The sequence below is a fragment of the Sciurus vulgaris genome (assembly GCF_902686455.1).
Source record: "Sciurus vulgaris genome assembly, chromosome: 18".
NCBI lineage: Eukaryota > Metazoa > Chordata > Mammalia > Rodentia > Sciuridae > Sciurus > Sciurus vulgaris.
Genome location: NC_136479.1, coordinates 14,200,667 through 14,226,010, shown reverse-complemented (window position 1 = coordinate 14,226,010; position 25,344 = coordinate 14,200,667). Strand labels below are relative to the sequence as shown.

At 54.2% G+C, this 25,344-nt stretch overlaps 1 protein-coding gene across 4 annotated transcripts in view; it reads right to left on the bottom strand.

Moving 5' to 3' along the window:
- Positions 1 to 24,378, bottom strand: part of VPS35L (VPS35 endosomal protein sorting factor like) — a 98,551-nt gene extending 74,173 nt beyond the window's left edge. For 3 of the 4 annotated variants that reach the window (XM_079120846.1, XM_079120847.1, XM_079120849.1), the window contains exons 1-8: positions 24,288 to 24,372; positions 19,759 to 19,858; positions 17,860 to 18,027; positions 16,296 to 16,418; positions 14,917 to 14,941; positions 11,461 to 11,537; positions 8,582 to 8,710; positions 1,442 to 1,526 (exon numbers count right to left, since the gene is read on the bottom strand). In XM_079120846.1, coding sequence (XP_078976972.1) covers positions 1,442 to 1,526; positions 8,582 to 8,710; positions 11,461 to 11,537; positions 14,917 to 14,941; positions 16,296 to 16,418; positions 17,860 to 18,027; positions 19,759 to 19,858; positions 24,288 to 24,355 — 775 coding nt within the window. In that variant the 5' untranslated portion in view covers positions 24,356 to 24,372. Of the gene's footprint in view, positions 1 to 1,441; positions 1,527 to 8,581; positions 8,711 to 11,460; positions 11,538 to 14,916; positions 14,942 to 16,295; positions 16,419 to 17,859; positions 18,028 to 19,758; positions 19,859 to 24,287 lie in introns of all 4 variants that reach the window. The other variant, XM_079120848.1, reaches the window with a different exon arrangement.
- Between the last annotated feature and the right edge of the window lie 966 nt (positions 24,379 to 25,344).

The following is a 25,344-nucleotide window of genomic DNA, read 5'->3' as shown; positions in this document are numbered from 1 at the left end:
GTTATAGACAACACTTGCTGGGTTGGGAGCTCCGACCTCCTGTGCTCGGCTCTCGACACCAACATTTCACATTTCTCTCAGGCACCTCCTTGGTGACCACATGTGGCCTAGGGAGCTGCCTGGCTTGGGCCAACAGCCAACTGCCAACTGCAGGATGCTCGGGTCGACCCACCGAGCGAAGCAGCAGGCGAGGGTCTCCTGCCCCTGGGGGTCGTCTCTTCGGTCTCCACATTTCTACTGGGCTCCAAAAGATCATGCTGGCTCCTGCATGGACCACGCATGGGGCATGGACCAAGGACAGGCACGCTGATGCAGGAAGACCTCAGGCAGCCACAACTGTCCTCCAGGCGGGGGACTCTGGCAAGGATGGAGGCCTTAACAGCGAAGCCAGAGAAAAACAGATGTGCCAGGGACACTTCAGAGGCCGAACAGAAGAACCTGGTGGCTGGACTCAGGCATCGAGCAAACGCTTGGCCTTCCTGCTAGGGCAGCTGATACACAGCAGCCATGCCCTGAGGCCAGAGCTCCGCAGGGGCAGGAAAGGGCTGGGAAGAGGCCACATTCAGTGCCCAGTTTGTATCTTAAATGTGTCTCCAAGGCCCAGGTGTCAAAGGCCCGGTACCCAGCATGCTGCTGAGGCAGGGGTGGAACCCTGAAGAGGTGGGGCCTCATGGGACGTCTTTAGGTCACAGGGGTGAAGGGGATTATGGGATCCCAGCCCCCTGCTTGCTTGTTTGCTTCTTGGTCATGAAGTGAGTGAATCTGTTCCACCACCTGCTCCCACCACAGGCCTAAAAGCCATGGGTCTGCCCAATCATGGACTGGAACCTGCAAAACTGAGCCTGAACAACCTTTTCTCCTAATAAGATGATCATATCAGGTATTTTGTTACAGTGACAGAAAGCTAGCACATTCAGTTCTGGAAAATGTGAATTTCAGATGCCCTTGAGATAGCAATGAACCAGAAGCTGGCTCAGTCCAGACATGTGCTCCCCAACTTCATTTATTTGCTTTATCAGCTTCTCCTAAGGCTAGAAAAAAACAACAGCCAAGATTTTTTCCAAAAAAACAGCACTCCTTGCAGTCAGAAAGAAGAAATAAATTCTAATGTTTTGAAGCAGATAGCATAACTAGTTAACAATTGAACATCAACACAAAGAAATGATAAATGTCTAAAGTGATGGATATGCCAATCACCCTGATGTGACCATTATGTACTTATGCATATCTTAAAGCATCACACTGTATCACATAAATGTTATTCAGGTGAGTCAATTAAAAATTAAATCATGGGAAATATGTTAATGGGCCAGGAGGTATGGTTTGGTTTCCTTGTGGCTCATCCAATTCCTTAAACCACAACAGGGCCTACTTAAAGCAACCTGCCACCTGACTCCTGAAAACAAACATTTCCTAGAAACAAGACAAAGGGGGTACTTACCAAATGTATCCAGTATGTCAGTGATAAGGACAAACTTGCTTGGGTAGAACTGAATAACACTCGTGTCGGAAAGAAGCTTTGAACACTAGAAAGAGAAAAGAAAAGACAATTCACTGTGTCTGACTTGGCTGGGACCCTCATGTTTTTTCCTGGAGCATGAATAACTTCTACCAGCAAGTTAAGGTGCTCGCCATGGCCAAACCCTGTGCCAGGCCCGGGGGATGTAATGAGAAGAAGACCAGTGCGTTTTGATAAAGAAGCCGAGACTCTGCCCACCATGGAGCTTCTTAAGGAAGGTGCTGGAAAGACTAGTTCCAGGAAACCCCAGGGCTTGCAGCCTTGAAGGCCCCGCGCACACCCCTCTCCTGGACCAACCTGCCCTGGTGGCTTTCGGGCTGGCTTCCTCTGGTTTATTTAAGGGTTTGGATTCCTATGAAATGACCTCAGAAGTAAATCCCTATGGCTTTTTAAACTCACGTGGATTATTTACTCTCCACCCTGAGCTTCCCTCTAAAGGGGACCGTGACAAGCTTCCTGAGCCCGTGTTTCTCTAAAACTGCAACCTTCAGTGCCGAGGACGTTTTAGCCGGCACAATCCCTGTGCCAAAGGGAAGAGCACCGTCACACAACGTGGTGCCAACCACTCCAGCTTGGGTCACTCTTATAATCAGAGGCAGGAGAGTTCTTCCTTGAAGAACTCTCCAAATTTAATTTCCCATCATTACAAATTCAAAAGTCAGCATAAGGAATCAAGTAACTCTCCTGTATTTTATCAACCCAATAGGTAACCCTCAGAAAGAAATGTCACTTAAAAATTTAAAAATCACAGAGGGGCATGGGGCACATGCCTGTTCCAGGAGGCTAAGGTAATAAGGTAGGAGGATCACAAGTTTGAGGCGAGCGTGGGCAACTTAGCAAGGCCCTGTCTCAAAAATAAACAAAGCCCAAGGGCTGGGAGTATGCTCGGGGGTGGAGCACAGCCTAAGAGGCCTGATGTCTTGGGTTCAAACCTCGCTACCACAACGAGAGGGCGACACGCGTTTCGCTTTGGCCTCGTTACCCAGCATCTGAACTGCTGAGTCACCAGCTCCTCCTGAGCACTGTGCACCTGAGGTCAACGGCCCAGACCTGTGAAATGTCCTCCCACGGCCCAGCTGTCACCTGGGGAAACGCAAGCAGGTAAACCAGCAGTGCCAACACGGAACTTGGCATCTGGATGTCCGTGGAATTCCACTGTCACCTCACCCACAGCGGGTCTCATGTGCCCTTTTATAAGGGTCCCAACTTAAACCACTGCCCCAGGAGATTCCATGGCGGGGAGAGGAGGGCAGCTCTGAATCCTAGAGACTGTTTACAACACACAGCTCTTGGTCCCCAGGGACGTGACAGCTCCAAGTTCCTACCCAGAGCTGGGCTTGCAGGACATTTCCAAGAGTGACTGCCCCGGGTGCCCTGAGAGAGAAGTCAGGCAGAAGACGTCACAGGAAACCCCACTGGCCTTCCCACATCCGTGTCTGACTTTCTCCCAGGCTGGTTTCACAGGACATATATTCCAGGAAGGATAACAGGAACCAGAATGTTCTTTTTAACCAGAGTTAAAACCATAATAACGTCTTGCACTGAAGGTATCTTTTAAACCACTATCCTGAAGATGCCCAGTATAAGGCTTTGGCTGTTTCCTAAAATTTGTATGGTAAGACCCAGACACCCTGGGGTGTGTGTTAAAAATAAATGCACTGCTCCATGCAAAACCTCTCAGTCAAGATCTCCAGCTGGGGCACCAGGGAACCGGAACGTGTATCAGGTACCGCATGCGACAGCGCCCCAATCAGACTGCAGACGCTGGCTGGTGACTCTGTACCCACAACCCACAACCACAACCACTGTCAACTCCAGAATCCCCTCATCAACTCTGAAAAATAACGGCCCCTGCGTCCTGCCTCCGAAGCCTGGCCTGAGGTGCGATCTGGACACTGGGCACTTGAAAGGTCCCCGGTGAATGCTGATGTGTGGTGGACATTGAATGTCACGGCTGTCGACACTTGCTGAGCAGCTGATCCTACTCTGCTGACACGGCTATGGAACTCGGGTGGAGAAACACCACTAGGGCGTTTTTCATTTGTTTCCAATGAGCCGGGAAATTATCCAGGACACCAGCGGTTTCCACCATCGAAATTTTTAAAAAATATCTGAATGACCAGAATAAATGGCTCAGTTAAGAGAGGACCCGTGGCCAAGAACAAGGGAAGGGAAAGGATCATTGCTATCTAGGATACACGGGGAGGGAGACCCCAAACCCAGCAGGAAAATGCAAACATCATCAGGGGAAAGAAAATGGGAGAAATCCATAAAAAGGAAACCCGGCGGCCAAGGTCACGGCACCTGCTCGACCTTCTCAGCGGCCCGGGAGCTGCAGATCGGAACCTCGGGGACATGACTTTACTGCCTCCTGAACTGGAAAGACAGTCGGCTCCCGCCCAGGAGGTGGCGGGTTGACCCCCACTCTCCATGTCCCCAGGAGTGAGGCTCAGCCAGGCCACGCCCAGGTGCAGCCCTCACCTGAGGGACCTTGCAGGGGCGCCGAGACCTGTCCCGCGACATCACAAAAACAGAGCAAAGGAAAGAACCAGGTCCCAAGAGATGGCTTAATTCCCCATAAGAAGACTCGCTCGTGTTTGTTTTTGGGGGATTGGTTTTCTCTCATGATTTTCTTGGCAGTACTGGGGACTGAACCCAGGGGTTCCCCTCCACTGAGCGACATCCCCAGGCCTTGCTATTTAGTTTGAGACAGGGTCTACATTGGTGAGGCTGGCTTCGAACTTGCAATCCTCCGAGTCACTGGGATTCCAGGAGCGTGCCACGAGGCTCCGGAGACTGTTTTATATGTGACACGTGCCCGTTAAAATCCCAGGGGTTTTTGTTGTGGCTTTCAAACAAGCTCATCCTAAGACTCACACAGAAATGCAAGAACTCAGCATAAGCAAAACAATTTTGAAAAACAAATTAAAAGACTTACATGACCCACTTTCAAAACTTAACTAAAATGCTACAGTTCAACAGCGTCAAACTGGCAGAAGGACAACCATATAAACGGATGGAATGATACTGAGTTCAGAGATCAAAGCTGCATTATGGCCAGTTGATTTTGGACAAAGGTAATGTCATTTGACAAGGGAAGGAAACTTCCACACATGCTGCTGGGACAATTGTATCTACATACCAAGAAAATAAACCTGGGCTCTTACCTCACACCACATACAACTCAAAACGACAAACCACAGACCTAAATCTAAGTGTAGCTTCTAGAAGAAAACGTGGGGAAAAAAGTCCCCATGACCTTTGATTAGCAAAGAGTTCTCAGCTCGGACCCCAAAGGCATGAGGGGAGAAAATTAATGAGGTGTGTTAATCAAGCCCTGCACTTGGAAAGACACCATCAGGAAGAGACAGGCCAGCCTGGCGTAGCCTCAGCACGTGCCACAGTCTCGTGGACCGTGTGCAACGCTGGGCCGTAAGCCACCTCACCCGGCCTGAGATGGCTGGGGTTCCGCAAGTCTGAGCCCAGGCTATGACTTCCCACCGTCTCAGAACCACCTGGTGACACAGTTCCCAGCACACGCCCCTGCTGCTAAGCAACAGACGCCTGTACGCAAAAAACCTGCACCAAGAATCCACAAGGCCAGTGGAGAGCGCCTGCTTCACACATGTGGCCCTGGGTTCGATCCCCAGCACCACAGGAACCAAAATGAACACACAGGGCAGGGGCGTCCCTGCAATCCCACCCTCGGGGGGTGAGGTAGGGGATTTCAAGTTCAAGGCCAGCCTCCACAACTTAACGAAGGATGCGTCTGAAAATAAAAAGGCTGGGATGTAGCGCAGTGGTGAAGGGCCCCTGGGTTGGATCCCCAGTACCAAAAAGAGAAGAGCACGTGGGCTCAGAGGGACAGCGCTTGTCCAGCACGCAGCGCCCCGAGTTCCAGCCCTAGCACAAAAGAGGGGGGAAAAAAGAATATGTAATTATTACAACTCAAGGTAAGCTTTTAAACGGGCAGGCCGTGAACAGGCACTTCATTAAAGAGCTCACACAATCGGCCAGCGAGCACACGGAAAGAAGCTAGCTGCACGTCATTCGTTATCAGGGCTCTGTAGATCAAAAGCACAAGGAGATATTTCCAATTTCTTGGCTGGCTAGGCTAAACGGGCGGACCATGGTGGGGTGGGAGATGTGGGGGCCCCAGGACCCCGTGCCCTGCTGGTAGGAGCATGGATGGTGCATTTTAAAAAACAGTTTCTCAACAAATTAAACGTAACATACAGGTCAGCAAGTCTACTCCACGGGAATGAAGACGTTCCGTCACTAAGACTCGTGTGAAATGTTCACAAAAGCACCATTCACATCAGAGTGCAAACGACCCAGAGGTCCATCAACCCGGCCATGGTACCCAGAACGTGGCTACCCATTCGCTGGAGTACTACGCAGCCGTGAGGAGAGCCCAGAGCAGACGCCGCCAGACCAAGGACTCTTGGAACCATTAGGCCAAGTGAGGGCAGCCAGACGCTATGGTGGCAGTGCCGACAGGGCCCTGTGTACAAAACGTCCGGGAAAGGCCAATGAGGTCAGAGGGCAGATCTGCGGGGTCCTGGGCTGGGGTGGCCGCAGGATTTGATTGCCAACGGGCTAAGGGAAGTGGGAACCAGGAAAATGTCCACCAACTGGACTGCATGCCAAGCTGCCCGACTCGGTCTCCTGAAAATCACTGCATGCCCTTGGCCCAGGTGGCTTCCTCCTGCGGTGCTGGCGAGGGAGCCGGGCTGAGCGCAGGTGAGGCGAAGGCTCTACTGCCCCGCTTCCTCCGCGCCCCGGGACTCCGTGGGGTGTAAAGCTGCCGGCCGCCCCCAAACCCCCTGCTATGCAGGAGACTCCTCGCCGCCTGGTCTTGAAAGCAGGGCAGCGTCGTGCTCTCGGCCCTGTGGGAGGAAGCCCGGCTCAGACCACTCTGCCGAGGAGCCAGCCGGCGCCTCCAGTCACGGCCGCAGATCCGCGGCCATCGTGGGGGGACGCTGCCGGCCAAGCCCTTCCCAGCAGAGCTGCCCGCCGGCCTCGCGGGAGACCCCTGGCACCGGCAGGGGCGCCAGCGTCAGGGCCGCCTTCACTCCTCAAGGACGGACAGGCCCGACAGCAAGGCCGCAGTGACGCGCCGCCCCGGCGCCGCCCCGACAGTCCGCGCCCCCCGGAGCAGAGGCCCCGCTCTCCCACCGCCCTCACAGCAGGCGAGACGACGAGGGTCACGTCTTCCGCGCTCGGAACCGCGGGCTCTTCAGAAATCCTCCCGTGGGCTCTGGAGAGCGGCCTCCCCGCGGTGGCCCCAGCAGGCTCTGCCAGGACGGCTCGGCCTGCAAGGTGGAAGCCAGGGCCGCCCCGCTCCAGGACCTGCCCTGTGGGCCAGGCCCGCGGCTGGGTCAGCGTCCGCCAGAGGACTACCGCGCTCGCCCGGCGACAGGCCTCCCGACCGCAGGAGCCCACGTGCATGCTCACTCGACCGAGCCCACCCAGACCCGCTGCCCGAGACCAGCGTCAGTCTCCGGCGTGGACCAAGGAAAGGTGGCGGAGCAGACGGGAGAGTGCAGGGCCCTCGACAAGGTCACGGGCAGAGGCTGGGGGCTGAACCCCACCCACGACAGCCAAGCCAGGCGCATCGCCCTCCACAAACTAAACCGGCTGAGGCTTCAGCACAACAGGGGAAACCAAGCCCCTGACCAGCCCGGGCCCCAGCGGGGTGTCAGGCCCCACAGGTTCTCCCCCAGCAAGGCCAGAGGAAGAGCCACAGCTCGGCTCAGAAGACCCAGCGCTACCGCAGCGAGGGAGGGACATGGGCAGCAAACCGGGGCCTCAGAGGCAGAAGCTATGCTGGGGTTCGCAGAAGCCCCATGTGGAAGCCCAGCCACCATCAGTACAGGGCTTACGACACCAGCTAACCTCGTACCAGAGACGCCCCACGGAAGAGGAAGAGGAGTCCTCAGTAGAGGCACCAGTCCTGGACCTTGAAACCACCAGGAACAGGCCAACGGTCTCCCCGAGTTACAGACCAGCAAAGGAACACAGGGACACGCGGGGACCGAATGCCAAAGGCAGGCTTTTAAAACCGATGATTAAAATAAATAACGGGTGAAAGAAAGAGCCAAGAGCGATTCCAGGAGGTGAAAGACCATTCAACAAAGAGATTCTGAAAGGAAAACAGTCAGAAAGCCGGAAATGAGACACCATCAAAAAATCCACTTGAAGACTTCGTAGCAACGAGACAGCACAGGAAAGAAAACCTCAGGCCTCAAAGACAGGGCAGCCGGGCCAGAGACGACGTGGGCAGTGAAGGAAAATCAAAGACCATGACCAGAGGACATAAAGACTTCGGGACATTAAGAGACCAACTTAAGTGTCACTGGACAGAAGAAATAAGGCTGGGGGCGTTAAGAACCTGCTCAGTGAAGCAGCAGAGTAACTTCTAAACCTCAGGAACTCTCGAGATGGACGTCCATGCACAGACTATGTGAAGAACTCTAAGTAGACAAGATCCAAAAGAATCTCTCCAATACACATCATCATCAAAACGCTGAGCAGAGTAAGGACTGAACAGTAGAAGCTTTGAGAGAAAAACACCAGGTCACATTTACAGGCAGACCAAGACTCATCCTGACTTCTCAAGAATCTAAAAGCTTGGAACAAGATAACCCAAGTTCTCAAAGAAAATAATTGCCAAAGTGGTAATATCCAGAAAAGCTACAATTCAGAACTGAAGAGGAAATAAAAACTTTCCACAATAAAGATAAAAAAATCTATAATCACTAAACCAGGACTACAGAACTTGAATACTGCACAAAGAAGTAAAAAATCTTTACTGTGTGCAAATCATAAATATGTCAGCAGTTGCACCAGGCTGATCATACTGTACAACCCAGGGGGTATCACCTCCTCCACAAACCAGCACCCAAGAGTGTTTCCTGGAATTGTGCAGTATACAACCTGTGCAACTGCACATAGTGGACCTGGGATCAGTCATTTCATGAAACACAGATTCATAATCACAGTCTTTCAAAGGAAGTATGTGAAAATGAGAGACAAGGGGTGAGGGGCACTAGACCCAACCTGGATGACAATCTTCAGGGCCTTCACTTTCTGGTCTGAGGCCCAGGCGTCCTTCAGTGACTGGTTGAGTTCCTCTATGCGATTCACATAATCCTGCTGAGTCAAGTTCAACAGCTCCTTTTGGGATCCCTGTGGGTGGAAGGCAGAGGGCGGGTTACAGATAGGGAAAACACCACGTGACCACCACGTGGCCACCACTTCCCAAGGAGTGACTGGGTGAGCTGCGACCTCTGAACAGGCCCACATCCCCAGCAGGGCAGGCGCTGCGCCGCGCCTTCAAAGAGGCTCTCTGGGTTTCCTGTGGAGAGCGCAGAACGTGCAGGGGCCCCAGGGCCTCGGAGGCAGGTGCCAGAGCGCCCAGCTCCGCTCTGGAGAACGGCAGGACTGAGCCAGCACCCTGGGCCCCGGTGGGGAGAACGCCCTCCTTCACACTGACTGGGGACAGCACACGCCAGGCGTGGTACAGGAAGCAGGGGTAGAAACATCTTGCTCAGATGCTCGGGCAGAAAGACGACCTTCCTGCCCAACCAGAGTTCAAGGTTCAAGGTCGAGACAGACACGCACACACGCTGAGGCGAGTGCCTGGGGGAGCCAGGCTGCAGCCCACACCTGTGCTCCCAGGGACTCAGGAGGCTGGGGCAGGAGGATTCCTGAGCCCAAGACTTCAAGGGCTACCTAGGGAGGCCGTTTCAAAATAAAGGAAGGGAAGGAAAGCAAAGCAAAGGGAGAGGAGGAAGCCGAAAGCAGGCTCGGGCGGTAACAATCCCACGCGGAAAAATCCCCGTCCACTGAGCCCGGGGTGCCCGCGGGAAGGAGCAACACCGTCCGCAGGCCACTGAGGAAGAGGAGGGACGCCGACCAAGGGGCACGACCCGCTCAGTGTTCAGTGAGGGACCAGGTTCACCCTGTAGGGAGAGAGGCAGCCGCCAGGGCTCGGGCTGTGGGTGGGGAGGAGGTGTGCCCTCGCCAAGCCAGGTGCCGCTGGGCCTGAGCGGCCCAGGACCTTGGCAGAAGGCCCCGCACAGGAGCACCGCCACCCGCGGTGCAGTGCCAGGCGGGCAGAGGCGGGCCTGGTCCTCCCGCGGACACAGCCACACTCCTGGTCCCCCAATGCCGGGGGGCTGGCCTCACTGCTCACAGGAGGGCACGGGACACAGCTTCCCACACGTCCCCTGGGCTCCTCAGGAAGGCACAGAGCAGAGGCTCAGGTGGTCCGGACGGGTCGCAGTGGTCGTCAGGACCCTGCAGCAGGCTTCCTGTCCCTCTGCAGGGCGCTGTGTGACAGGTTTGGAGAATGTGCTCTGAGCCAGTGGCCCGCGCTCCTTCTGGGCTTAGGCAGTGAAAAAGTACCTCTGCCAGCCCGCTGTGACAACCCTGGGGGCCGAGTGTGGGGGCGGGACCGTGTGGCGTCTGCGCCTGCACAGGGAGCGCATTGTGGGCAAGGGAAACCGTGGTCGGGTCAACCGCAGCAGACACGGGGCTCGCCTGTGACTACAGCTCAAGCCAGCCGCGTCCTTACTAATCTGCTGACCTGAAGGCCCAGGGCAGCCAGCTGCTGCTGGGCGCAGAAAAGCAAGGAGACCGGCCTTCAGGGAGAAAGGAGGCCAGGAAGTCAGCAAGGAAATCGGAGGCCACCGAGCCGAGAGGCGGGAGGATAATGCCCCGTTCCTGGGTGGCTCTGCAGTGGCTCTGCCTGTGGTTCAGGGTGGCCCCCCATCTTCTGGTATAGCCCCCATTTTCAACTGAGGGCAGCTCCAGCGCCTTCCAGACGCTCACAGGCTGCAGAGCTTTGATTTCGGCCCTCAGCAGCTTCCCTTGGACCAGCAGAGGCTGGCTCAGACTCCCAGAGGCCCACAGGCACCCGACTCGACGAGCCGGTTCTGAGTTAGGAAGCAGATCCGGGCTCCTGGACTCTGCTGAGCACCCGAAGGCCGTGTCAGGGCTGGGAGGACCCTAGGCCAAGGAGCAGGATGGACAATGGCAATGGCCACGACTCGTCCCTCCTCACTTTTGAAGTCCCTCATTCGACCCACAGAGCTGTTCTTTATCCCCATCTTACAAATGAAGGCGAAGGCCCAGCTCGGCCTCCAGGCTTGGCAGCCACTCCTGCAGAGCACCCGCCCGTGCAGGGTGCCTTCAGACACACTGACGCCATCCCCGTGTGACAGCACAGGGGTCCCCCTCGTCCTCACTTCACAGGTTGGGGACCGAGGCACAGAGCAGCTTGGACCTGCTGCAAAATCTCAGAACAGCCAGCAGCGGAGCAGGACGCAGCCCAGGCAGGCCGCCATCATGCAGAGCTGCCTCTGGAAACGACGCTGCAGAGGACAAACTCACCCGCGTCTGGGGACAGGCAGTGACGCCTACACATAAGCCAGGACAGGGAGAACTGGTCACCTGGCCAGTGCAAGACTGTGGGCCCGCAGCTGCCGGGGGTTTTCCAGAGAAGCTAGAAATCGGCGTTTATCTGGTAACATCACCGGATTTCTACGAGCTGGCAAAGGAGCCTCAGTTTCAAACACGCAGACCAATCAGGATTCCTGAGCACCGCGTGCAGCCAGCAGGGCGGTCGCGTGTGAACTGCAAGCTGTGATCTGTGCCGCACCGGCTGCTTCCTAGGAGGGGACTTCGGTCGGGTTTTACGGTCAGATATTGTCCCCAGATGACCGGGGATCCCTCAGGCGTGACAAAAAAGACGCCTCCAGAAACCAGCCCGAGCCAGGCTCCCATGGGCTCAGCCGACCGAGCGGGCAGCTTTCCCTGGATCGAGCCAGGGCCTCGGGCCAGGCCCAGGGTGCAGCTCGAGACTCGATCAAGGGCAGCCACCAAGACAGACCGCCAGGCGGGCGGAGCGCCCCCACCCCAGCCAGGCCACTCACCTCCTCGAAGTCGTCCAGCTCCTCCAGGCGGGTCCGGACCTTCTCCGACATGGCCGATGCACCAGCCCCAGCTCTGCCTGAACAGAACGCAGCACGTCACACAGGCAGCTTTTCCCACCAGCAACCAGCTGAGGGGCGGCTTTCCCTCCACGTCATCGGGAATAAAGATGCCCGCAAGTGACTTCACCACAGAGGAGGGATCTGAAAGCAGCGCCCTGGGGACCAGGTTCCGTCAGGAACACCAGCAGGGGTAAGAGTATCCCAAAGGGCGGTCCAGTCACGGAGACGGACACCAGCCACGGCTGCTGGGACCACAAGGCCAGCTAGCTGTACCCACGGGCACACCTGTCGCCTCACATCGCCCTAAGGGAGCAGCCTCCAGTCTGCCCAGAGGTGGCACCTGGGGCCCCAAAGCCCTATGCAAACAGCACAGGCTGTCTCCTTCGGGCATCTGTCAGCATTTACTCATCAGCAGAGAGCTGTGGACGCAGCCAGGCCTCGGTCAGCCACAGGGCAGGGTGATGGTCCAGCCGGCCGCTGCCCTCCAGGGCCAACCACTTCGGAACCCTTTCCCACATGCGGGGCTCAGCATCTGGTTCTGAGGCCCACGTGTCTCACGTCGGCCTGTAGACTGCTCAGGTCTGGACCTTGAGTGTCCCCCAAAGGCCAGGTCCCCGACCACGGTGCTACTGGGCAGAGGCGGGGTCTGGGCAGGTGCTGGGTGTGAAAGGGCCCCTGGATGCTGGCCTCTTCCTTTTCTGCTTCCAGCTGCCCCAGGGGGAACAGGCCGCCTCTGCCACAGGCTCGGCCACACCCTTCTGGGCCACCACACTGAGCACCAAGGCCAGGCGGCACAGACCACAACCCCAAACCATGAGCAAAAATAAACCCTCCCTCCTTTCAGGCTGATGACGTCAGCATGTGTCAGCGACAGGAAGGTGACTAGCAGACACCTGCTCTGAGGAACGGAGGCCGCTAGGTCCAGGCACTGACGTCCCGGCTCTGGACGGCCTCAGAAAAGCCTGGCAGGAGCTAAGGCACGACATCATTTAAGTACCAACAGTGACCTCAGGCGTGGAGACTCAGGAGTCTGCCTGTTTTACCTGTTTCTACCTCTTCCTTCTTCTTGAAACATAACAAAGAGCATAAGCTTGTACATCTTTAAAAACCCTGGTAACCACCACCAGGTCATCTGTCTGGCTTTTGTTCACTAACTGGTTCCTGCAGGTCCCCAGGCTGTGGCCGCTGAGCTCATCTCCCCCACTGCTGGGGGTTTTCCCTGAATGCAGCTGCTCCATTCCCGGCTGGAGGACGTGTGAGCCGTTTCCTGTTGGGGCTATTACAAACCAGCTGCCGGCTCCTAGGCCCGGCTCCTAGGCCCGGCTCCTACGGCCTGAGTTTCTGAACGGTGGTGCTTCTCAGATCTCTCCAGCAACCACCTGGCAGGGTGCTCAGAGGCCGAGTCTCGTCACTAGTCTGGGACAGGGCCTGTGACTTCTCTACCAAGGTCCTGCTGCTGCTGCTCACTGAGCCACGATTTAAGATCTAGGGCAGGGCTGGAAAACTTCTGTAAAACACCTGATACAAATATCTTAGGTTTTGTGAGTCACACACTGTTTCAACAACTCCAGCAGCTGTAGACAATCTGTAAACAAACTGGTAGTATTCTGTTCCAATAAAACTTTTTGGGGTATGGGGGTTGAACTCAGGGGCACTCGACCACTGAGCCACATCCCCAGCCCTATTTTGGTTTTTTTTGGTTTTGTTTTTTGTTTTTTATTTAGAGACAGTGTCTCATTGAGTTGTTTGGTGCCTCACTAAGTTGCTGAGGCTGGCTTTGAACTCATCATCCTCCTGCCTCAGTCTCCTGAGCTGCTGGAATCACAGGCATGCATGCCACCACGCCCGGCTCAATAAAACTTTCTTTATAAAAACAGGCAGTGAGCCAGATTTGGCCTGCAGGATGCCGTTTACCAAGCCCCAAGTTGTGGAACTACTGATCAGAGGGCTGGCCTTTTGTCTCAGTTCTTTCATACTGTAAACCACAAACTACATAAACTTATAAGCAGCAGAAACCTATTTTCTGCATTCACTCTGGTATCAGGGAAATTCAAGACCAAAGTACCAGCAGATTCCATGTCTAGAGAGGGCCACTCTCTGCCTCACAGGTGGTGGCTTCTTGCTGGGTCTGCTTGGATACACGGTTTCCTCAGGAATCCTGCTACAAAGACCCTCGGGACACCCTGGTCCAGAAACTGTAACTGAGTCTTGGCGGAAGAAACTAACAGCCCTGTTCAGAGATGTCACGCCACCTGCAATCCCCCAGTGCTTGACAAGGATTCCACTGAGTATAAAGGATGTTTGCAAAGTCTCATCTCATTGGAAATTTGGGTTGTGGGCTTTCCTTCCTTGCTTGCTTAATATGTATAGGTTTACTATTAATGTTTTATGTGTTTTCCCTGAAAACAGGGGTCTTAACAGAACCAGGGTTAGAACATAAAAATCAGACTTCTTATGGAACAGTGAGTTCAGATTTACTCATTTGCTATGAAACTCTGAGTAACCAAGATTGCTATGAGAAAATATAAAAACAGATTCTAGCTGCCGATCCCCTGTTGACTACTCTCAGATGACCTGAAACACATAGGCAAATAATTCCAACCCCATCAGGAAGGATTAACAGGAACAGAAGAAATAAAGCGTTCCTCAATGTTAAGTTCACAGAGTACAAGATGATATCATATATTTGTTAGCTTAAAATGTCTAGCGTTTATTAAGTACAGAAGCAGTAGTCACACGTCTGACGTTTATTCAACCCTACTGAACTTGCTTTAACCTTTATGATCAGTTAAATATTGTCTTATTGTTTAGTTATAGGTCATCACAAGTAAACAATTACTAGATTAGGATACTTCCTTGTCTAGTCTAGTCATGATCATACAAAATATTTTTGTTTTTCTCCCTGTGACCTTTTCCTGTTCTGAAAAAACATGTGTAACTGCCCACCTTTTAACGTACAAAAAGCTGGCTGGGAAAAGTAAAATTTAGAACTTAGCATCCATTCCTTGAGTTTGTGTTGCTTTGTTCTCCACCTCGCCGACGCCTACTTCTTCACCTGTGACCACTACAATCCCTGCTAGGGCTGGACCCAGGCTCAGAGACCAGAGGCTGCCAAGACTGAGCATGCGAGCCCGCGCCAGCACAAAAGGCAAAGGAACCGTGTCCAAAGCAGCTTCCTGCGGGTGGGGACGCAGGAGCCCTGCAGGCCTGAGGGCAAACAGGAAGCTCCTCTCTCTCTATTCATCCTGCGTATGTATTTCAGCTCTGTATCTATAAGCAATCTTAGCACTGAATTCATCTTCAGGATTACTTAATACAAAATTTCTTTTCCCTTATAAAGTTACATGAAAGCTGGTGGCACAATTTTCCCATCAAAACAACAAAAACTCCTCTTACCTTTTTCAGATCCCATGAACAGATTCTGCAGAGACAAAGAATTCAATATTATTTTTTTTTGAATCTAGGGCAGTAAGGCCACTTACCTGTCCACAGGTACATATTCACAGAAGGAAATCGTGGTCATTGGAATCACTAGAGATCCAATTTCTATTCAGTACGAGGTCCCTCCCATGAGCCAACAAATACCAAAATTTTGATGTGACAGCAGTCACGACAGAACTATTTTTTTTATAACTACTTTACTTAGTTTTGTATGTGGTGCCACCAAGGATCGAACCCAGAGCCTCACGCGTGCTGGGCAAGCGCTCCGCCCGAGCCAGATCTCAGCCCTCTCTAAGTCAGGGTCCTTACCCTACACTGCCACGATTGGGGACTGGATAATTCAGCCCTCTCTAAGTCAGGGTCCTTACCCTACACTGCCACGATTGGGGACTGGATAATTCTTTCGCAGGGGCTATCCCGTGCACTGCAGGACATCCTGCAGTATCTCTGGCCCTCACCCACAGATGCCAGCCACACCCCCATACCTCACAATCCAAATGACCCATGGGATAAAATCACTCCAGGGTGAGAATCGCCGCTCGGAATTAATGATGCATTCAGAAGAAGATTTTTTAAAAATAGTCCAGCGATTCTGTCCTTCTGCCTGAAATGCCACGGGAAGGAGAGGGGAGGCGCGGGGCGGCCTCCGGGCTGCTGCAGCCCGACTGTCAGAGGGCGCCAGGCTACCTTCCCAGCATCCCTTGCATTCCTGCACTATCCGTGACCACCTTCGAGACAACGTGAGCGGGAGTGCCGAGAGGGACTCCAGGTAGCCTCCTCATGGGAGGGTACCTCCGGTCTTCCCGCCACCTTGAGCACAAGACATCACTACACACAGCAAAGCAGCAAGACAGAGCTGGACCCTGACGACTTGGCTGCCCTCCAGCCCTGGGGACCCCTGGACCTCCTGTGACAGTGAGGGGCTCGCGTCACTCTTGCGGCTCTGGTTACGGCTACTGGAGGGAACTTTAGTGGCTCCCTCCTGGCTCCCTCTCCTCGGCTTCCTGCCCTGAGCACCCCGAGTGCAGGGTGAGCCCCAGGTCCATGCACCTCCCAAGTCAGCCCACGAAACGGCGCGTCAGCTCGGGGAGGAAAGTGGGCCGTGGACTCCTGGGCAGCAGCAGTTCTGGGCGGGCGCTCTCCTGGCTTCACGCCTCAACTCCCCGGAAGGGGCTCTGCAGCCCCATTCTCTCTTGGAACTGCCATGTCCCTGATTTTTGACTCTTTTTTTTTTTTAAAGCCACATTTTCTCCAGACTAACACCAACACAGGGAAACTTCTGGAGCCCAGGAATCGGGCAACGTAACAAGAAGTAACTGAGTCTGGGTACTCACAATAGACAGCTTCTCCGTGGTAGTGTGCCGGGCGAGGATCTCGCCCCGCTTGTTGGCCCACGGCTCAAAGTCCGATCCTACAATCGAGTTATCATCTTTGTCCCGTTTCTTTCTGGAGCTGTCCTAAGGAAGAACGAGACAACTTCAGCAGCAGGACAGTTCTGAACTTAAAAAATGAAGTTTATGCAGAGGTTGGTAGTCCCCCACTGCAGAGTAAGACCGATCTGTCTAAAGGCTGACCGTGCCCTGCGCCCACAATGGGGACTGAACCCAGGGCCTCGAGCATAGGCAAGTGCTCTCCCACGATGCAGGCCTTGTTTTAATGAGACAGAGCCTGGCTAAGTTGCTTACGGCCTCGCCAAGCTGTCCAGGTTGGCCTTGAACTTGTGATCCTCCTGCTTCAGCCTCCAAAGTTGCTGGGATTAGAGGGCACACCACTGTGTCCCACCAAAGGTTTACTATGATGGAAATATTTCATCACATATGGCCAATATATTTTAAAAGGCTGAAACTTGTTAAGAATCAAGGAAACATTGAAAAAGACAGCCGAGTGAAAACAACTGCTAACATCCAGGCTGCAGGAAACAAACTGCTGGGGAGGACACTGGTGGCAGCCACCAAAAGCTGAAACACACACACTGCCTTCACCCAGCGATGAGCTTTGGGAAGCTCTCCTGCAGAGACGGCACAACTGTGCACCAGACGTGTGTATGTTTGGGAAACCCAGTGCACTATCGCTTACGCCAAGAAAACCCAAAAAGCACGGGAGTGAAGATTCATGATGTCATCTGTGTCCTCATGGCTCAACCCATAGAGGAAAACCTCCCCGGTCATGCTGCGCAGTCCAAAGAAATGTATCAAATGCAGCAAGGAACCGTGGCGAAAGAGTAACTTCTGCAGCCAACCTGCCAGGCCCCAAGCCCCGTCCAGAGTGACTGAGCCTCAATGCCCTACCACCTCTGCCTCGTTAAGTGAGGGTTAAGACATCTCTCACGAGGGGTCAGAACTGAACACAAAACGCACTCAGGAAGATGCCTGTCATGCAGTAAGTGACACTTATTATCCGCACGTGAACAGGAATGGAAAGGCTTGGAGGCTGCCCTCATAGATGTCCAAGAAGTCAAAAAGCCATGGGAAAATAGGCAGTATGCTGCCGTCTCTCAGGGTGGAGAACAGCGATCTGCAGCGTTGGACTCATACCTCAAAAACTAGCAAAGTACGTATGTAATTATGCAAAAAGAATTATAAAAATGAAATTAGGGCTGAGGGTGTAGCTCAATGGCAGAGGACTGGCCTAGCATGCAAGAGGCCCTGGGTTTGAACCCTAACACTACAAAATATAAATAAATTTTAAGACATTTTAAAAAGAAAAAAAAAGACGTCTCTCATCTCCACCAGCCTCTCACAAACAAGGTCCTTCTCTACCGACATCTGGAGGACCCAACTATACAGCCTGAATGCCCCCACAGGTGACTCCTGCAACTTACAAACAAGACAGACACCCACCCAACCCTGCACCTGCAGACCAGACCCCACGCCTGTGACTGTCACCAGGGCATGTTACCGTGGCTGTTGCCATGGCTGCAGGGTCAGCGATGGCCGCAAACAAGGAGAGGGGGTCGGTCCCATCGAGGACGCTGCTCAGCGGGTCCACCACGGAGCTGGAGGAGGAGGAGGATGTGGAAGAGGTGCTTCCTTTCCGGGTCACCTTCTTCGTCTTCGATTCTGTGACCTGTGGGGAACACGCGTGGTGCTACCATGATGGTCTCCCTGCCCTTCCCTGGTGGACACTGCTGGGGCTCCTCTCATTCTGGACGCGGCTGACTGCGCCTGGCCTGGCAGCAGAGGCTTAGGGGAACCATGCTGCCCGGGAAGGGAGGGATTCCCACGTAAGGAGCCAAAACTAAACCCAGCCCCGCACCAAGAGCAAGCTGAGGTCAGCTGGCCAATCAGAAGCCACGACTGAGAGCACCAATCAGAAACGGCCCCCGCAGGGAACGCCCACTAAACCCAGCCCACCGGCGGCTCACTGACCAATCAGAAGCCACTCACTGGAAACCACCAATCAGAAACGGCCCACCAGCTCGGGCGGGGAACCTTCACACCAATTAAATGTCTCCTTGCTCTCCTGGGAACAGCCCGCGGGAACGTGGTGGTCCCAAACGAGTTAAAGAGCTCACACGTCTAGCTCTGTCTTTCAGCGAAGCGACGGGGTGTTGTGCTGTGGAAGGTGAGGCCACCAGGGCTCCGCCCCGGGTTCCCAGCGATTCCCGGGCGTCTTCCTCTCTAATGAGGAGACCTTGATGGCTCCTGAACAGGGCTGGTCACCCCCAAAGCAGGAGCCGGGCACCTGCAGCCCCACCCTCCACGAGGGGCAGAGTCCATCATCTTGCCTGCTGGCAGAGCTGCCTTGAAACTCCTGCGCCGGCCTCGGAGGCACCCAGAGGGCCGGCGGCTGGTGCCGGCTCTGCCGCCCCCCAAACCTCACCCCGTACACCTCTCCCTCTGGTCGTTCATCTGCATCCTCCAGCATCCTTGAGGAAAACCCAGGGCATCCAGGAGCTTCCCCGAGTGCTGGGGACCATCCTAGTAAACTCATGGAACCCAAGGAGGGCGTAGGGGAACCCCGATTGGAGGTCGGGGCTGGTGTCTGCACTGGGGGCTGAGCCCGTCTTGAGAACGTACGGACTTGTTCCGCTCCAGTGGCAAGTGTGGCGATGTTCACGTGCAACACCCACTGTTGGGATCAGCGCTCAGGGAAGCCCTAGGCCTCTGCTCCGATTTGCGCTTTTAACAAGACCATCAGGCCATCTGCCTGGCAGCCTGTGGTCCAGGGTCCAGGAAAGTGGGGAAGAGACATTCAATACAAAACTGTCCTGTCACTATTCCCTAAACAAGCGCCGTCTACACAGCGTCTGCCCTGCAGTAGGTGTTGTAAGTTCTCCAGAGGCCAAGGAGGACCGGCACAGTTACGTGCAGATGCTACCTGTGGCCTGTTACACAGCCATGTGACCATCGGGGATTTTGATATCCACAGGGTCCTGGGACCCAGCCTCCAAGGACGTGGGGGACAACTGTACTGGCTAGTAATAGGGCCAACCACCCGCTTATCTCGCCTTCTTAACCAAGCGATTCAGAACAGCATGCACCACGGGCCGGGAAAGCGATTCTTCACACTCTAAGTAGGACTGTAGAGAAGCCGGGTCTGACACACCCAGGACAGGAGCAGTCATCCCCTCCCCAGGACAACCTCCCCGACATGAAGGGGGCACAAGTGGGGGGCAAGGCCAGTCACAAAAAAGAGGGGGCAGAGAAGAACCAGCTGACTCAATAAGCAAAGGTGGCTGCCACAAGCGAACCAGAAAGACTCTGGAATATTCCTGTAATTCCACGGAAAGGTCCCAGGGATAAGCCTGTAATTCCCCGGATCCAGACACCCTGCAGAAAGCCAAGGGCGACTCACGGTTATGGGTTTCAGCGGATGGTAGTCCCCAAACTCCAAGGGAACGGCCTCCAGCCGGCAGGATGCAAATTCGGCCTTGTAGTTCCGGCTGCGGGAGCACCTGGCAAGCACAAGCGGACAGCGGGCTGAGCGGGGCCTGGACACCGCACCCCCACCGAACTGCCCGCCAAAGGAGCGCAGGGCGGAACAGAACTGCCCGAGACCCACGTTTAAACAGAAATTTTGTTATGATTTGTTTGAAGGTAGAAGCGCTACCAAGGCATGGTGGACGCGGGAGGCCAGACCCTGAGTGGAGCCGGCTTCCCAGGCCAGCTTCTCCTCCAAGACATTACTGACCGAGGCATGGCCACCAACGTGACTGAAGGAAGCCTCGAGAGGCGGGACAGAGCCAAGTTAGGGCTCAAGGTCTAAGACAGCCCAGGCGTGGAGGAGCTCTGAAGAGCGTCCGGAGGAGAATGAGCAATCTGGCCCATGCCACCCCACAAAGGGTTCACTGATTAAGCTGCAGAGGGCAAGAGCTGGACAGAAGGAGATGAAGACTGGACAGAGCTGTCATTGGCTCGGGGGGTTAACAGGAGAGGCTTCCCCAGTTAGGAAACAAAAAGGGGAGGGAGGACCGCACTCAGGTATGGAGAGAAACGAGGATGGCAAGCAAGTCAAGAACCTGAGACATGGGGACATGGAGAAAAGGCCCCAGCCACAGAGCAGGCATCCCAGGGTGGAGGAGAGGGTGGGCAGCAGGATTCCAAGGGGTGACAGCTGAGACTCCTCCCAAAAGCGCCTCCCCAAGCGCCTCCCCCAACGTCCAACCACCTGGCCTGCCCCCTGAAAGAACCCTGGAGGCAGCTTGGCTTGAATGGCTCCCAAGCTCCTCCCAGCAATTCCCAGCCTCTGCCAGGCTGCCTGGCCCTGGACAGCCAGGGCCGCTTTCCCTTGTATGGAGCTGAGCCCCTTCTCCCCTGTATTGCAACCCCCAAAGCCCCCCTAAATACAGCCTACCTTATGGCTCTTAACAAGCATCACAAATACTGTCTTTAACAAAAGACATGGGCATTTCCAACGTGTAAAATATCCCATCCCAGAAAAACCATCTTCCTGGGTACCAGGAACAACTCCCCCTTTAGGAAAAGGGGAGACTCAAAGGGCCTCCCACCCCCATCCAGGGTCAGGACCCCATCAACACTGAAGGAGAAATCTGGTAGAGGAGGAGAAAGACTTGTGATAACCGACCACAACCACTTTTAAGGGAAAATGCCAACCCGACTACGTTGCCTAATCCCCTGCGTCACGGTTACAGAACTCATCTTCCAAAACACTGAATGCAAACACCATGGACTCTTCTAACCAACTCCCATCCAGCTAAGGATGGGGTCAGTCCATCCTTGACTTATGAAAACATAAAACCCCGAAGGATAAACACATTTCAGTAATGTCTGCTAACATCAAGATGGAGTTGAGAACGTCAAATTACACTTTTCCTCTTTTCAAATCACTCCCAACTTTATTAGTTGTCAAAGAAAATAGAATTTTGAAAAGGTAATGAACAGAAAATGTAATTCAACCAGAAATTAGGTCACAAATATGTTTCCAGTTCCTACCAGGATTGACAAACAGCTGGAAAGGGTCAAAACGGCCAGGACTCCACCTGCAACCCAGAGTTCTCATTTATTATGCACTTATTATACGCAGGACGCTGGACCAAGCCTTTGCCTCCACTCCCATTAATCAGCTCTAGGTAATCTGCTATTTCTCGGATGAGCAAATGGGGCTCTTCAGTGTTGGAGACGGGTCAAAGTGGACAGCAGCAAGTGACAGGCAGATTCACTAGTTCTACAGATTATAAATCATCTTGAAAACCTTAAAAATAAGGCGACTGTCAGTCAGGCATGGTGGCACACTCTGTAATCCAAGGGACTCAGGAGGCTGAGGCAGAAGGATCACAAGTTTGAGGCCAGCCTCAGCAATTTAGTGAGATCCTGCCTTTAAAAAAAAAAAAAAAAAAAAAAAAAAAAGGCGGGGATACAGCCAACTGTCTACTTTTCTTAATGGAATCAAGCTTTGTAATGTTTTTTTTTTTGTTTGTTTGTTTGTTTTTTTTTAACTTGGGGCTTTGGGGAGAGCAAACTGCTTCTGGAAATGTTTTTTAAAAAGAGCAAATAAAACATCTGCCCTTAGGGAGGGGGGCAAGTATGGAGGAAGGAAGTACTGTATAGAGGGTAAAGAGGGGTGGGAGGGGTGGGGGGAAGGGAAAAAATAACAGAATGAATCAAACAACATTACTCTATGTAAATTTATGATTGCACAAATGGTATGCCTTTACGCCATGTACAAACAGAGAAACAACATGTATCCCATTTGTTTACAATAAAAAAAAACCACAAAAAAAAATAAATAAAACATCTGCCCTGTCTGAAAGCCCCCAGGCAACTGTATTCTGATTTTCTACCACTTCTTTCATTATTTCCTCAAATTTGCTGCAGTCCTCTGCATCTCCTGGGTTTGAGACCTGAAAGCAGTTCTCTATCATCTCTGGGTCCCTAGCGAGGCTAACAGCGCCCTCTAGTGGACATTTTCTCAAAACTGCTTCAAAGTTTTCCTCCCAGCCCAGCTGATGGGGGTGGTAAAAAACACCTACCACCCCAAGATCCAGCAACAAAAAGGGCTCCCTGGCAGCTGCCCCAGAAAAAAGGTCAACACATCACCCCTTGGCTATTCAAAGTATGGCCCTTGGATCACTAGCAAGGGCAACTTGTCACCTGCAGAGTGCAATACCCCAGACCCACAGGATGAGGACCTGCACCGTAACCAAATCAGGTGGCTTCAACACACATTAAGGTTGCAACTCCTCACATGAAATTATTTACATTTGATAATATGGATACGCAAGTTCGGGCATGACTTACCAAATTAATCTTTTACTGGAAATCCCAAAATTCACTGATGGGCTTTTGCCAGCTATTTTAATCAAAGTGTTTAGAAACTAATCACAATCTGACTGCATGACCTTTCCTCCCACAACCTCCAAAACTCTGAAAATCATGTCAAAATCCTGGCTCCAAAGGGTGACACTTTCAAAGGCCTAAATATATCAGGGTAATAAAAGATGTGGGTGAAAAGGCATTCTGGGGGAGAACCAGGACAACGTATGGTACTTGGGGAGCCCTGCAATGCACACACAGCCCAGAATGCAGACTTGAGGCCCAGAGGGCAATGATGGTCATGCTCTCGGGCGCTGGCCTCCAAGCCTCAGCTCACCCGGGGGCTTCGTGACTCACTGCTCAATCCCTGAGCCTCCATCCCCCAGCCTGAAGAATGGAGTTAGGACTAAATGAGACGCTGCATGTGAAGCGCTTAGCACAGTGCCAGACACAAAATAGGGCTTGATAAACGTCAGCTGAAGGATGCGCTTCTCTGTGGGCCTCTCAGTGTCCTCCTACAGTCACTGTTCTAGGCACCAGAGACACAGGAGTGGACAGAGCTCAACTCCTTTAATTTTAAGGAGTCAACAAGTTAGTGGGGACTGACTAGGAACAGGCACCACCACACTGAGAAATCAGGGAGAACTAGATGCTTAAGAGTCATGGCATCTTCATATTTATATATATACACCAAAGTTTAGTAAAAATGCACTGCCATGCAGGGAAAGGCAGCATCCTCCCAGACGCCCTCACGGTTCCAGAGAAGTTCAATGAGACCAGGAGTTTCTCGGGCTTGGGGCCCTGCCCTGTCTTACTGATTCCCCCAATGGCGCTCAACCTCTTGGGCAAGCCGGGCTCCCTAAGTCAAAGGGGACTCAAAGGGGAGGGGGAGTGAGGCATCCAGCGTTCTTAGGAATCAACAGGTGACTGAAACAAGGAGCAGTAAACTGCTTCGCAAGCATAAATCCAGGTTTCACCCAGTGGCTCTAAGGTCTAGGGCTGCACCTTCTTTCACTTGCTCGTTCATCATAGGATGTAAATATATGTCCCACCATTTGCAGAGAGAAAAAAAATCAGATTATGTCCCTTCTAAACTGCAAAAGAGGTCCGCCGTCGCACTAGTGCGAGTTCCTCACGCATACCGGGCACCCTCTGGGGCCTGACGGTCCTGTCACCCCACTTGAACCCCACACGCCTGTCGCCTGGCGGGCTCCTATGCATCCTGCTAGGCCCAGTTTAAAGCGACACCTCCCTGAAGCCAACGCCAGAAGGCGTGGATAGCGGCCGCCTCGGGGTCTCGTCCCAACGCCCGCTGGACAGCCGGGGCCTGGGCTGCACGGCACCGTCGTCCCCCAGGCCAAGGGACAGGACCGAGAAGCCAGGCGGGGCTCTCCCGGGTGAGCGCGCAGCTGCGGCCGCAGTCAGGGCGGGGAACCTGCACCCGCCTCTCCGGGAAAGCCGAGGTCTGGAAACCCGCGGACCCCCAGGGAATGTCCGAAGGAGAACCAGCAGCCAGACGACTCGGGAGGGCGGTCCACACTCGCAGGGACGGAGACCCCGAGACCATTGGAGGCAGCCCCCCTCCAAAGCCCACCCGTTAGCTTTCCTTACCACGGAAAGACGGCCATCTTCTCGGTCACATGACCGCCGTTCCGGGGCGGCCGCCCCTTTTCTAGCATCCAGACCCTGCCACGCCCCGCTCTGGCCGCCATGATTGTGAGGGGCAGACGCCGCCAAGCAGAGCCGAGGTTCGGGACTCCCCGCCGGCGCCATGATAGTGAAGGGCAGACGATGCTAGACCAGATTTTGGCTTCTGCCGGCGCCATGATTACGAGGGGCAGAGGCCGCCAAGCAGAGCCGAGGTTCGGGACTCCCCGCCGGCGCCATGATAGTGAGGGGCAGACGATGCTAGACCAGATTGCGGCTTCTGCCGGCGCCATGATTACGAGGGGCAGACGCCGCCAAGCAGAGCCGAGGTTCGGGATTCCCGGCCGGCGCCATGATAGTGAGGGGCAGACGATGCTAGACCAGATTGCGGCTTCTGCCGGCGCCATGATTGTTGAGGGGGAGAGGCCGTTACATGGAATCCAGGCTGCCGCTTCTACCAACGCCGTTGGAAGGGATGGATGGCTGTCGCTCCACGGAGGCCAGGCTGCGCCTCCCTCCAGCGCCATGATTACTAAGGGCAGGGCCCCCGACGCCATGATCGTGAGGGGCAGGCACCCCGATTTGGAGCGGCATCTAGCGGTTCTACGGGGTCGTGTCGCCAACCCGCCAGCGCTATGATGGCGCGGGGCACCTAGAGCTTGGCGCGCACCGCCGCTTGGAGTTGAAGCAGTCTCCGCGGTCGACCAGCACCACCTGCGCGCTGATTCGCTCTTGGGCGCGGCTGCCCTGGGCTGCAGGGGAGCAGCCGCGGGGCGTCCCTGCGACTAAACCTAAGGGGGAAATTAGGGCCGCTCCACCCGCGGGGGCGGGACGGTGGAGCCCCAGCGCCCGACCCCCCAAGTCCCCCGCGATCGCCTGTTCTGAACAACTAGTCGGCGATCGCCTGTTCTGAACAACTAGTCGGCGATCGCCTGTTCTGAACAACTTGACCGCGATCGCCTGTTCTGAACAACTAAACCATGATCACCTGGTTCTGAACAACCAGACCGCGATCGCCTGT